Consider the following 15,003-nt stretch of genomic DNA (forward strand, 5'->3'; position numbering starts at 1 on the left):
TTTTTTAAAAATAAAGGCCATAACACTTGCATCACCGAGTTGAGAACCGCAGTGCCCCCCACAAGCCTGCCTCCATGGGACCCGATATGCTGCTGTACCAGCCTTATGAGTGTGCTGGGTCTGCTAAGCAGGGACTGTGACTCCCATCAGCCTCCCCTCCTGGCCAAGTAAGGGGAAAGGTCCTGCACCAGTAAGTAGCTGGGCACTGTTTTGGAAGCAGCAGTCACATAGCTAGCAAGGAGCAACAGCGAAGCTGGATGCAGAGGCTGCATGGTAAGTCAGGAGCCGCAGGGAAGCTGAAAACAGAAAAGATTCCCCAGGAACCGTATGCACAGCCACATGTGGACCAGGGAGTGAGCGCCAGCTGCTGCAGGTCTCTGTGGGACTAATGGAGGAGCAGCAGTGGCTTGGCTGGGAGCCATGGGTGGCACATGACTTCTGCATCTGGGGAGGCTAAGCCTGAGCACCGGGGGGACCACTCGTGCCCGGACCATGGCTCTGTCCCCTGCTCCGTCCTGATGCCCACCCCCACTCAGCCTCCTCCCCCTGAGGCCCCGGCCATGTTCCGCCCCCCAGCCCCACGCCCGCTGCCCTCCCCCACCCATCACTCACACCTCTTCACCCCCTCCCCAGAGGCCCCTGTGTCCACTACTTGTGCCTCTTCTCCCCCTCCCTCGAGGCCCCCCCCACCTGCTGCCCGCACCTCTCTGCCCTCTCCCACAAGGAGCCCCCTGCCACTCGAACCTCTCTCCACACCCCTCCTCTGAGGGGGGCCCCTGCCAGGGGGTGAAGAGGCATGAGCAGCAGGTGGGGATGCCAGGGAGGGGGTGAAGAGGTGTGACAGGTGGGTGGGGCAAAGAGACAGAAGCACGTGTAGCGGGCGAGGCGGGGCTTGGGGGAAGAAGCAGACCGGGGATGGGAAGAGGAGCAGCATGAGCCCCCAAACGCAAGAGCCAGGAAGGGGGGGCCACACATGGTAGACCTCAGGTAACAGTAGGCAAAGGAATATTACTCTGGCCCATGGGTCTTTCTTCCCCTCCACCGAGGGGCCCCGGGGGAAGAGCAGGACACTGGAGTGGGGCCTCGGGGTGGAGTGTGGGCGCGGCCACGGCCCTGGCACCCTTTTGGTAGCGCTCCAAAGGCAGCAGGCCAGTGGTGCACCTCCCTTCGGATCCTGTTTGGGGTGCCTTAGCCTCCCCATGCCTATTATACCTGCTGCCCATGCAGTGAGCTAGTGCAGAGTGGCCGCAAGGAGAAACACTAACTGAACCTGGCTTAGAATTGAGGGATTGGCAACTGGTTAAAAGATAGTAAACAAAGGGTAGGAATAAATGGTCAGTTTTCAGAATGGAGAGAGGTAAATGCTGGTGTCCCCAGGGGTCTGTACTGGGACTAGTACTGTTCGACATATGCATAAATGATCTGGAAAAAGGGGTAAACAGTGAGGTGTTAAAATTCACAGCTGATACAAAACTACTCAAGATAGTTAAGTCCCAGGCAGACTGTGAAGAGCTACAAAGGGATCTCTCAAAACTGGGTGACTGGGCAACAAAATGGCAGATGAAATTCAATGTTGATAAATGCAAAGCAATGCACATTAGAAAACATAATTCCAACTATGCATATAAAATGATGGGGGTCTAAATTAACTGTTACCACTCAAGAAAGAGAGTCATTGTGGATAGTTCTCTGAAAGCATCCACTCAATGTGCAGCGGCAGTCAAAAAAGCAAACAGAATGTTGGGAATCATTACAAGAGGGATAGATAATAAAACAGAAAATATCATATTGCCTCTATATAAATCTATGGTACACCCACATCTTGAATACTGCATTCAGATGTGGCTCTCTCATCTCAGAAAAGAAATATTGGAATTGGAAAAGGTTCAGAAAAGGACCACAATGGAACGCCTTCGGTATGAGGAGAGATTAATAAGACTGGGACTGTTCAGCTTGGAAAAAAGATGAGTAAGGGGGGATATGATTGAGGTCTATAAAATCATGATTGGGGTGGAAAAAGTAAAGAAGGAAGTGTTATTTACTCCTTCTCAGACCACAAGAACTAGGGGTCACCAAATGAAATTAATAGGCAGCAGGTTTAAAACAAACAAAAGGAAGTATTTCTTCACACAGAACAGTCAACCTGGGGAACTCTTTGCCAGAGGATGTTGTAAAGGCCAAGACTATAACAGGGTTCAAAAAAGAACTAGATAAATTCATGGAGGATAGGTCCATCAATGGCTATTTGCCAGGATGGTCAGGGATGGTGTCCCTAGCCTCTGTTTGCCAGAAGGTGGGAATGGGCAACAGGGGATGGGTCACTTGATGATTACCTGTTCTGTTCATCCCTCGGGGGCACCTGACATTGGCTACTGAAATGAAACTTATGACACTTGCAAGCTTCTATTTGCTTGACTAGAAATTGGTCTACAGAGGACATCCCAGGCAGTAGGCCTGAAGAGCCCTGACTCTTGATTGGACTGTCCCAGGGGCCAAACATTTACCTCAGTGCTCACATGAACTGTAACCGTTTAAGTCTCTATACATAGGACATCTGCAAACTTTCCCTTTCCTTCCAGCCCGAGTAAAATACCCTTTCATGTAGCCATGTGTCTGAGTGGTTACTGGGACCCACCAGGGCTAGTGCCTACATGGCCTAGCTCCTAATGCACTTACACTGCTTGCCTCCGAGTTGCAGTACACACGGCACACTACTGGTACCGCAGGGTTCAGTGTACTCCGTTACTGAGCAGCCCCAACAGTTACATGCGGAATGGGTGCAGACCTTTATCCTTCCCATTAGCGCTCCTGTTCCTTCAAAGACTTAAGCTTTAACTCCCAGTCGGACTCCTAATCAAACCAGCACCACTTTCCATAAGCTGGATCGGTAGAGGAGGGAGGCACACAGGCAAAGAGCCAGACCTACTGAACAGTATGACTTCCTCCTCTTGCTGGTGATTCATTGAAGACTCTGCCTCAGTAAGAATAAAGGGCAGAGAGGTAATGAATTCATCCTGGAAGCTGCAAGCCTTTGACAATAGGAATGATGGCACTGTACTTCATTTGTGATGGATCCCAGTAAACACTGGCAGAACAACTGTTCCGAAAGAACTGGCAGACACAGCAGCTGACAGCCACCTTAGTTTATTGCTGCAAAGAAGAGCACTGCTGCCCGCTGTTGCGCAAACTTGTGCACTGCCATCACGTAGACCAGCCCCACTCCAGAGCAAAGCCAATTCAAGCGCTAGGCTAATGTGTCGGGCAGAAGATTCTGCACAAATGGCAACTTGTGCTGAATTATAACATGGCAATTTTGGCAAACGGACAGTGGCCCATGTGGAACTGGAATGAGAACAACGAGACATCTTTCCTTTTAGGCCTGGGGTCAAGTTTCAGCTGGCGTTTTTAAGAGACAAAAGCCTTGACTTGGCTGTTTTCAGATTCAGTCTTTATTTAGTCTTTCTAAACATTGACTGGAAGCATGATGCAATGCCCATAATACTAGTGATGTTGAAGCTTGTTGAAATGTTACTGGATCAGACAGGGACAGAGTGAAAGGCAGAAGGCTGATGCAGCAGTTGCAATGTTTATCCTTGTTATTAACCATTCACTTTCCCCACCCTCTAAGTTAGCAGTGTCAGGTGCTCCTTAGAAGCCAACAGTCCCAGAAGGAGAGGAGTGTAGTTGTGACGGGGAGGCTGTTCTGTTGTTGGTGTTTGTTAAAGTACTCAGGCTGGATTTTTCGGTCACTGTGAGCAATGTGTATGACTAGGTGCCTGTCATCTCAGGGACAAAGGTGGAACTAAAATGAACACTAAGGCTGGGATTCGTAAAGAGGCATAAGGGAGCTGGGTGCCTAATGCTCTTGGGCCCCTCCGGAAGTCCCAGCTAGAGTGCCTAGCACCTTATCCCACTTTGCATTTAAAATCTCCAGAAAGTCATGTATCTCCCATCTTATGACTGGTTACCGCATGTGCAGTGCTGGAGCCATATATTTAGTTCTTCACTCAATTGGGCTGTTTGGTTTTAAAAAATAATTTTTCAGCCTTCCCTGTACCCTTGCCTCCCACACAAACTGGCAAACAGTTAGCGTCCTGGGGACAAAAATGTACAGACAGGCAGAGCCTTTGGCAGTAGCAGCCGGGGCTGTTCTGTGAAGCATTTGTCTGGGTTTGAGATCACACATTCTTTAATGTAAGTTTCTGAGATGCCAGGGTTCCCTTTTTTGCTGCGTCTGGGTTTGAGATCACACATTCTTTAATGTAAGTTTCTGAGATGCCAGGGTTCCCTTTTTTGCTGGTTCTGATTCAAATTATGTTCATCTTGAACACAACCCTGCAGCAGAAGAGGCCACTGCTTCACTGCAATGCTTCCATCAATAACAGCCGCACACATGCCTGTTGTACAAATCACTTGACAGCTCTAGAAATGAGGTTTCAGTCTAAGTGACTGCTTTGCTGCTCTGCTCAGTTCATTTTATTGTCACTTAATCCAGATTTTTATTCGCAATGATTTATTTTCACAAACCCCTGCACAATTATTCCAGAACAAGAAAAAACAGATGTGCAAATGGCCTACTGAGTCACATAATCCAAATGTACAACACAGGATTGTTCCTACTGGATAGTTTATGCAAATTTTCTCCAGTCTAGTTTTCAATGGGCCAAGCAAATCTCTTATGACAGGAATTGCCCAACCTGAGGTCCATCTAGTTCAGTTTCCTGTCTCTGACAGTGGCCAGTACTAAATGCTTCAGAGGAAGATGCAGGTAACCTCCCATTAGGCAGAGCTGGGATAATCTATCGTCCACATTACAGCTCAGAATTCCCAATAATTCGAGAATGGTTTAATGGCTGAAGCATAGGGATTAGTATCTCTTCCAAAATCTGTTAGTATTAACTAGCATAACTCTGGCTATTCTTGTTCTCTACCTAGAGGTCCAGGTTCTTTTTGAATCTTGCTAAGGTTTTGGCCTAGATGACATCCTGGTACAGTTTAGTTACGTGCTGTGGGGCACTTTCCTTGTGTCGGTTTTGAATTTGTCACTTTTTAATGTAATTGAATGTGGCCTTCTACTTACATTATGAATCTGGGAGAACAGAGAACTGCCCTTGGGAGAGTATTCCACAGCTGAATAAATCTAGCATCCGGTAACTCTTCTGGATAGACTTAATTTTTGCATCTTCTATTTCATCCCATGACTCCTAGGTTTAGATAGGCCACTTTTATTTCGCTAAATAAGTCCTCTTCTTCCTGGGTGTTTAGATCAAATATTTAAAATACTTCAAATATGTTATATGGTTATGTTCCCTCCAAGTCAAATGATACATGTATAACTCTTTTTAATCGGTCCTAATAAATCCATCCATCCCTCTCCCTCCGGCCCCATAAATAGAGAATGACGATAAAGTGAATTGCTGAAAAGCCTCAGGATTAAGTGTTAATCTTATTGCCTCATTCAAAAGTATGTTCAAAAGAAATGAGAAATAGTGCTCTTTTCAGCAGCCATGTTTAATTTTTCATATGTAATTTCTAGGCAGACTGAAAATAGTAGCCTCTTTCCAATGGCTATTGTACGTGTTAGAGGGCTTATTCCTTCACCCACTTACTTCCCTGGTCCTTCTCGCATGAACAGAGAGCAACAATACCCGAAGTCCAAAGGTGCAAACAATTCGATGTTTATTGGGGTGAACTTCCAGCAAGCATGATTCCAGTTTCCTTCCTTAGTATCCTCCTTCCCAGCTCTGACACCACAGAACCTTACACCTGTGTCCCTGTTCCCATTCCTACCCTTAGCCAAACATGATTCCAATTTTCTTACCCCCATTCCCTGTTCCCATCTCACACGCCCACATGCCCACCCCCCACTCACACCCAGTCACTTCCTCATTGACTACAGATTATATAGTAAAACTTGAGTTCTGCTTAGCTATACCTTAACCAATCATTTTCCTGAAATTTAACTAACCAATCCTAACATATTGTAACATGATTATGTAACCAATTATATCCCACCACCTTAATTAGTTTACACCCAGCAAAATTAATTATACAGCAGACAGGAACAATCACAGAACCAGACAGAGATTATACAGACAAACAACAGCAAAGTGGGAACTATAATGACAAGACAATACAGAAGTGAGGATTTCACATCCCAGCTATTGATAAGTGAGTTCTTGCCAGACAGGATGCTATCAAACTAAGTTTCCTTTTACATTTTCTAGGCACTTCCCTTTCTCTGGAGGTGATAGGAATACAATCCTGTCCTGATAGTGCCTAACAGCCCAATAGCACCTTATTTCAATGTGACTAGTTTGGAATGTGAGGATGTGACCATTCGCTTCCCAGCTTATAGCTGCCTCTGCTGCTTAGCCAAAGGCCTGAGCCTAAGCACAGGGCCACAAACTGTCACAGTAAGAGAAGGCCCTTACACCGGCAGACAGTGATTTCTTTCTTTTATACCTCTAGAACTAGCCAAGCGATAAGAATACACCTAAATTCTTAGAGTATAGGCCTTTACAGACAGGCCTGAATATCTATATCCTAACAGTACGAATCACTGATGAAGGCTCCAGAAACAAGGATTCCATTTAAATGACTGCTTTCTTGTTCTCACTATTATTATGCTGCTTAATCCAGATTTTTATTTGCAGTGTGATGTGACCAGTGAAACCTCAGTGCTGCTATGGGGCTCTCAAAGGGTAACAAACAATTTTAAAGGGGCACTTCCTCTCCTTAACAATCACGTTTTGAAAAGAAATTTGTCAGCTTCATTGCAGACACTTTAGAGTATTTAAAAATGAGCTTTTTAACAACTGATCTGACTTATTTTTAAACATGTGTTTACTCTTTGCCTTTTTCTCAGCTTGGACAGTGAAAAGGAGATCTGAAGAAGAGCTCTGTGAAGCTTAAAAGCTTGTTTCTCTCACCAACAGAAGTTGGTCCAATAAAGAATATTACCTTACCACCTAGCCTTTTCTCTCTATTATCCTGAAACCAACACAGCTATAACAGTGCAAACAACAACAAAAACCCTAGTTAGTTTCACTTCCTGGTTCTCTTGCACTAGCAGGATACAGCTAAGAGAACTTAGAGTTGAACATAGGATTGCAAATAGAGCTGGATGAAAAATGGGGGAAGGAAATGGGGCAAAATTTTTGAAATTTTTAAGTAATTTCTTTCTGCAGTGTTCAAAAAGGAATAATTTTTTATTCTAAAATTTTCAGTTTTTATATTTTTCATTTTACTTTCCATCCAAATTCATCCCCCTTTTTTTCTTTCCTCCCCTTTTTGCATTAAAAAAAGGGAAAGGAGGAAAATAACGGTACAAACCAAAAAAAAAAAAACCCCAAAAACAACCAAACCAACCTATGGCAATTTTTTGATTTCAAATTTGATTGGAAAAAAAGTGGATGGGTTTGGGGGTGAATACCAAACCAAGAAAATGAAAAATGCTCATGAACATTTCTGATTGAGGAAAAAAAGGCCATTTTTAAAATGAAAACATTTTGTGTATGAAAAAAATTGGCCAGCTCCAGCTGGTGGGAGGATGGGGGTAATGAAATAATGTTTATTTATGTATAAAAAATAGTTTCCAGTGGATTTATTTTTTAAATCCTAAAAATATTTGTATTGATTTTAGACGTTTTTAAAGCGTTTTCCTTTAAACCAAACTTTGAACCGACAGTGTCCCCTTTACATGGGCAAAATCAAAACTGTCCAATTCAGGGATTCTTCAGCTCCTGCATTCTATAGAATACTTTAAGATGAATCCTCATATGCATCCACCTACCTTCCCTGACTAGTTTGATTCTCAACACATTTAATTCTGTGAATCAACAGGAAGGGCTTTGGAGGATTAGAGACTATAGCATGAGTGCTGCTGGTCTAGCTAAGACAACGTTTACGACATGGCTAGTCTATTTTCTAGCCATGTCGGGGTAGAAACAGATTGGCCACTGCTTACAATCCAGCTGCTTGCTAAAGTAACTCCCTGTGTGGTAAGAGTCCAACACAAAATAAATGGCTTCTCGCAGCCCAATTTCAAAGAGAACAAATAAAAAAATTAAAGCTTCCTACTGCCAGAATCCTCAAGTAACAATAAGAGGTGGAACATTAAGCAAGTGAGGGAGTGATGGCTCAGGGGACTAGATAATGGGCTAGCCTACCTTTTGCCTCTAAGTTATGGATTCGAATCCAGCCCAGCTTGGTAGTGACAGAGTTATCATCCAATGGCTGTTCAATGGCCTACACAAAATCAGTCAACTTACTAGGGAACTGGTGGGTCTACTTCACAAAACTTCCATCTCCTTAGTAGCTGCCTTTCTCACTCCTAGTTCCACCCACCCCCTAAAAGAACCAGCCTCCAACCTTCCACACCCACTCTATGGTATCAGCAACCTAACAGTCCTGCTCTGCCCTACAGCTCTTCTTATATGAGCCTGCCAGGCTGTGACTGACTGCTCCTCTCGACCCCTTTCTAATTAGCTGCCTCTGTCACAGCCCGGTTGCTAGTTTTACCCTAGCCTGACTTTTAATGTTCCTTGCGTGAAGGACAGGTTCAGAACCTGCAACAGGCTGGAGTTGGGTCATGTATGGAGTAAAGGGAAAGGATGGAGGGCTCTGGCATGGGGAAAGGAAATTGGGTCAAGACATTAATATTTGCCTACTTCTGACTTTTTTTGGTTCATTTGATCTTGTTACAAACTGTTTTAGCTCTATGTTTGATGTATGTATGTAAATAAAAGTTACTGTTCACTTCACTTGTGCGTGCATCTTGTTTTATGAATATGATCAACAGGATACATCCCACAGGCTTGGGATGGGGTATCAAAATTCGCAACACATGGTTGACATCTTAAAAGGCTGGTGCCATGGAAATGCAATCAATTTCCTCTCTCCCACAACCCCTTTCTCCACCCCTGGCCAATGAATTTGCTAATATGTCTTTAAAATAAATGAATAAATAAATAAATAAATAAATAAATAAAGCATTTGTGACAATGAAGTGAGCTGTGAAATAACTGTCACTGTCCAAAGTGCCAGAATGAAAAATGGAAGATAAATTAACTGAAACTTCTTTATGGTTTTAACGATTTAAGTGACAATACAGACAAGGGAAACAAAACTAAATTGCCACTGAAGATCAGTGCAGTCCTTTCACTACCCCTCCTCCCCTATCCCCAGCAAACAGCCACCACTGGAAACCATGAGAGTATTCATGCTACCAGAGTAATGGTGCATAGCACCTCATAAGTGCTGAGAGCAACAGTGTCAGAAAACACTGAGGAAGGAATGCTTCCCCAAACCTTACAGAACTTTAAAAAAATTACTTTAACAATGTTTAAGGGTGCCTGTGATGGGTTTCACTCACCACTCTGGCACCTCCTGCCGGCTGTCATGGGAATTTGCTCTGCTCGCCAGGGCACCCTCCTCTGGTGATGCCCTGCCACCGTCACTTTTGTTCCAGGACCTGCCCCACTCCCAAGACTGCAACATCCTCTTCATTGACACTGCCCTCCGGCTGTGCCATACTCTATGTTCCCTCCTTCCAGGGGACCTGCAATCTCTGTCCAGCCACTCCCACAGTGGCAACTGCAGTCCATTGTCCTGGGGCTGCTTCCTATGCGTCTCCAGCACCCTCTTCTGCCCTTACCTCAGGGCCTCAGCCTGCAGGGCCTAGCCATCAGCCAGGAGCTCTCTCTAGCTCCCCCGGTCCCTGCTTGCAGCACTGCTCTGTCCTAAGTGCTGGTGCTCCTTCCTCCTGCTAGGAACCTGGTATTCTTCCCAGAGCTCCAGTCAGCTACTGAACTCTGCTCTGCCCTTCAGCCCTTCTTATATGAGCCTGCCAAGCTATGATTGGCTGCTCCTCTCCACTCCTTTCTAATTGGCTGCCTCCGGCGCAACCTCCCTAGGGCTGCTTTTAACTCCTTTTCTGCCAGTGATGGGCAGCCACCCCATCATAGCACCCCATAAAACAACTCAAAATACAGTAGTTAACATATAAACAAAAAACATTGCACAGGATGCCCTCAAAGTGCATTAAAACTTCCCTCAGCACAACACCATGGCTAAAGGTGTTAACCTTGAGGGACCGCCCTGATTTTCTGCTTTTCAATCAGTACGTTAATGTTGGCTACAGGGGATTGAAACCCACCAAGGTGTCTCACAACAGAAGTATGTGGCAATGTTCTATTGAGCTTTTCCAACAGCACCGGTAGTGTTCTTTGGCACAGTACCCAATTACCTTCCAGCTCCCTCTTGTTCCGTGATGTACTAACACACAGCATCACAAATTTCCCTGCGTTGTGTGCACATGGGTGGGATCTGGCTGCCTGTACACACTTTGAGAAACAGATCTGCCCTGTGACCACTCAGAGTGGGAGTATTCTCCTTTAGCCTAACATACATTCTGCAAGGCACAGCATGCCAAAATAATCCAAACCCTATTGGCCACATTGGCATCCAGACTGGTCCAGAGGCATTACCAGTGGGCTTTCAGCCACCCAAAGACACACTTAGCCACCTTTCTGGAGCTGCTAAGTCTGTAGTTAACTTCCCTTTTTCTTGAGTCAGCGATGTTGGGGTACAGCTTCATGAGCTACAGTAGGAGTAAGTATGTGGAGTCCCCAAAAATAAATGTGAGCACAGAAACATCGTACATAATCACACCCTTTGCAGCAGAGCAGACAAAGGGAAAGGCACCACGCACAAAAGGTGCTCCATGACTAGACAGAGCTAATTCCTGGAGCAACCAGCGGGAGGTGCCAGCAGTGGTGAGTCTTAACCCTGTCACACCCTGCATGCGTCATGGACTGAATATGGAATTGTGTTAGCAGCCTTATCTGTAAGGTTCAGCTATAGCAGAGAGAGAATTATTACTCAATCTGGATTGTACTTAGTGTAAATATTTTAATATGCACAGAAAATAACACAGATCTGATTCTTTCTGTCACATGTTTAGGGTATAGACAATGATTATGCTTAGTTTAAAAAAAGTGCTAGAAGATAAAAAAATTCATTCTTTCACAGTGCAAACAGTAAGCCTTGAAAAAAAGATACAAAAAATTCCTATACTGCTTCCTTCTTCAAATCCATTGTTAGTGCTTTTTCTTTAAACCTTAGAAAAATACATTCATTTTATGAACAAATATACGACTTTAATATGATAAAATAACTCAGCACTATTCAGATTATAAAAATATAGTTATAGAAGTTTTATCTACAAAGATTTCTGACGTATTGTGACCATATTCATTAATACTGCCATATGCAAGGTCAGGACTGTTTGTATCTCCATTACAAACCCTGAAAAATTTCTTGCCGGAAGCAGGGGTAAGATGCGGTTTTATAACTCAGAAAGCTCACACTGCACAGAGCTAAAGTCTGATGTGTATTATGCAATTTGTAAACCCAGTTGCATAGCTGATATAGTATACATTGCACAGGCCATGTTCAAGTTAAAAGATGTCTAAGGCTACGTTTTAGTCATGGGTATTTTTAGTAAAAGTCATGGAGAGGTCACAGGCAGTAAACAAAAATTCATGGCTCGTGACTTGTACTATATATCTCTAACTAAAACTTGGGCTGGGGGGCTGGGGGTGCTCTGGGGGGAGGGGACAGTCTGGGGCCACGGCAGGTGCTGGGGGTGTGGCCCAGGACCCCCTGCTGGTGCTGGGAGGAAGGCGGGGGAGAGGCAGATGGTGGCACGTGGCCTGGGACACCTGCTGGTGCTAGGGGGGTGGCGAGCTGCTCGGGACCCCCGCTGGTACTGTGGATAAGGTGGGCAGCGATGCATGGCCTGGGACCCCCTCTGGTGCTGGGGGGAGGCCAGGTGGTGGCACACGGCTTGGGACTCCCGCTGGTGATGGCGGAGGGTCTGGGAGGCAGCAGTGCATAGCCTGGGACTCGTTCTGGGGGGTGGGAGGGTTAGCGGGGCTGGCAGGCTCCCTACCTGACTCCGGGTGTCCCTGCAGCTCCTAGGGGGAGGAAAGGCCAGGGTGGCTCCCCAAGGTACCCCTGCCACGAGTTCCAGCTCCCATTGGCCAGGAACCGCAGCCAATGGGAGTTGCAAGGGTGGCGACTGCGAGCCTGGGCAGCGTGCGGAGCCCCTGACCCCTCTGCTTAGGAACTGCAGGGACATGCTGGCTCATCCCCCTGAGGTAAGTGCTGCCCTGCACCGTAACCACCTGCCCCAGCCCTGAGCCCCCTCCCATACCCAAACCAGCTGGTGCTGCTGGCCCAGGGGATGCCTGATCTGCTCGGGCAGCCCCGGAGCCAGCCACATCCGCTGCTGCAGAAGTCACTGAATCCATGACTTCCGTAACCTCTGTGACAGACACGTAGCCTTAAAATGTCTAATCAAACATGGTCTGCAGTTTCGGCTACCCTTTTATAAAAAAAACCCCATCAAACTAGGTCCTTAGCTTGTATAAATTGATGTCGTCCCATTGACCTGAAATGATGGATTTATAGCAACTGAGGAGCTAACTCTCTAGCTAGTACATTTGCATTTCAAAACATTAAATTGAATAGGAAACCTGGCTTTTACTGATACTTTTTGTTTTAAAAGTGGAATATTTAGAGACACCAAAATAACCTCCAGGTGTAGTTTGGCACCTCTAACTTGTTTGTTTGCTACAGTTTTGCTGCTATGTAATATCACTTGCATAACAGAAAACTCATATTTTAGGCCTCCTGGAATCTAGTCCCGGTATCATCGCTGAATTGCTGGATGACCTTGAGCAAATCATTTACAGCCTAATCCAACTTCTACTGACTCCAATGGGAGCTGGATTAGCTCTTAATCTCTGTGGGTCAGTTTCCCTCCCAGCAAGATGTGCACAGTAGCATGTACCCCCTACAGGGGTCTGGTGAGGCTTTAATTAATGCTTCTTAAGCACTTCGAGATCCTTGGCTCAAAAAGGCACCAACTAGATAAACGGCGCAGGGTGGCTGTTCTAAATTGCTACACATATGCTGAGAATGTGTAGCACGGCTGCAGCTCTCAATAGGTGAATGACTGCATTCTGTATGTGGGAATGTGTGCCTCATACGAGTAAATATATACAAAAATTTAGGGCCTAAATTTGCAGAAGCGACTAGTGACTTTGGGTGCTTCAACATGAGATGCCTTAAGTGGGCCTGATTATTTTTTTTTTCTTTTTCAGAAAGGGCAGAGCACTCACACTCTGATAGCTGGACACTTTGAAGTGTGGTACCCAAAAACAGAGGCACCCAAGACCACTAGTCAATCACTCTTGAAAATGTAGGCCTTTATTAACATAAAAGTTTGACTTAACTCCCCAAATAAAGTCAAATTAAAATCAGGTTTGGAGCAGTTATTTGTGAGTTTTCAACACACAGCTCTGTTACCAACTGCATCCAGGGCTTGTTGGAACTCAAAAAGAAGCACTAAATCTTACATGTTTATAGCACATTTCATCCTCAGAATCCCTAAGGGCTTTACAAATGTAAACAAATTATACACAAGGATCCCATCCATCAGACACCAAAATGCAGACTCTTCTAGAGGGACACATAGCAAATGTTGTGCAGCAAACAGTTTAGAAAAAAGTGATGAAGAATACTGTAGCCAACAGAGGCTACTAGGACAACTTAGGTCAGAAGAATGTCCTGAGTTTAAACTTGGTGTCCTGGCCAACCTTTAACACCCCTGGATCTTGCCAACAGTTCCAGAAGAAATTTAGTGACTGCAGGAGTTTGGTTTTATGTCTCATACGAAACACAGCATCTTCAGAAGCAGGTTATCCTCAGTACAGTGCTGGGGCTTTGGTTCAACACTGACTAGAGGAAAGAGTGCCACCTACTGAATCTTCCTAACACCAATTTAAGGGCATCAGAACACTGGCTGAAGTTTACATACTTATAAAACTGTGAGCATCCCCTTGAGGCACCCTAGTGGCTGTCCTCAGAATCTTTCTATTTTGTCAGTCAAAATCAGATCCTTACTATTAATGTAACAGAGCCCTTTGCACTTTTGTGTACTATTGCTTCCAGTATATCCTCTAATAAAACTTAAGTGGGATAACTCAGAAGACTTTCCCTTCCTTCCTCCCACCCCCCAAGTACAGTGCTTTGGACTCTGAGGTCAGACTTCAGTTTGAAAAACCACTTCTCTCCAAACTTTCATAGCCAGGTATCGTCTTCATTTTCAGAAAGGTTGTCAGTGCTCCGATGACTCCTTCTATAAAAAGTAGAGGATCACAGGTGAAGAGTTTTTTTTTTCCCTGCTTGCTGTTGTTCTCCTCCCTCCCCCCACTTTTTAAAGCTAAACTTACAGGCTAAAATTTAGCAACCTCAAATAATAAACAGAGAAGGGGAGAACCACTACTAGCAAGATATGGTTTTTATAGTGTCTTGACCAATTTCCACAACTGGTATTTTAAGATCATACAAAGGAGAAACAGCAAAGACCTATTATACTACCTAATCCATCATCCAAGTTAGGGGAATTGTTCTACAGTATATTTTTAGGACTTAATATTGTCTTAAATATGCTAAATGACAGCTGAGGGTTTACTCCCCTCACCCTTGATATTCGGCCTAATTTTTTTTAACTGGACCAGGAGTCGTCCAGGAAGGAAAGGAAAGGAAGAGAAAATATGAATGAATGTAAAAAAAAAAAAATGCAGAACAAATGCTTAACCTCACCCTACCACAAGATTTCAGACCTTCTTTACACACCAGAAAGAAGAAGAAAAAAAAGGAGTCACATTTTTCCCATTTGCAGATAGCTAAGGAGAATATAATTAAACATGACCTAAGAAATATCCCCTTCTAGTTTCCACTGGATACAATATTCTCCACTTCCCAGATGAAACTTTAATATAATGGTGCTGTGCTGTGCTTCACCCATGGAAGGCTGGTGGATTATATGATTTCTGTTTGTTATTTTGTATCATTTAAATTTGCGGATTACTTTGGGAAACCAACAGAAGTAATCTCTTAGAAAGACACTCTATATACACAAGGACTCTG

General features: G+C 44.7%; 1 protein-coding gene across 19 annotated transcripts in view; it reads right to left on the reverse strand.

The window, feature by feature from the left end:
• Positions 1-15,003, reverse strand: part of MFSD2B (MFSD2 lysolipid transporter B, sphingolipid) — an 86,932-nt gene that overhangs the window by 12,949 nt on the left and 58,980 nt on the right. For 16 of the 19 annotated variants that reach the window (XM_073335886.1, XM_073335882.1, XM_073335884.1 and 13 more), the window contains one exon: positions 10,895-14,209. The exons of 2 other annotated variants lie outside the window; for them this stretch is intronic. In XM_073335886.1, the coding sequence (XP_073191987.1) occupies positions 14,152-14,209 (58 nt within the window). In that variant the 3' untranslated portion in view covers positions 10,895-14,151. Of the gene's footprint in view, positions 1-5,080; positions 5,254-10,894; positions 14,210-15,003 lie in introns of those variants that run through there. One more of the 19 variants, XR_012157906.1, reaches the window with a different exon arrangement.

The sequence above is a fragment of the Lepidochelys kempii genome, chromosome 3 (assembly GCF_965140265.1).
Source record: "Lepidochelys kempii isolate rLepKem1 chromosome 3, rLepKem1.hap2, whole genome shotgun sequence".
Classification (NCBI taxonomy): Eukaryota; Metazoa; Chordata; order Testudines; family Cheloniidae; genus Lepidochelys; species Lepidochelys kempii.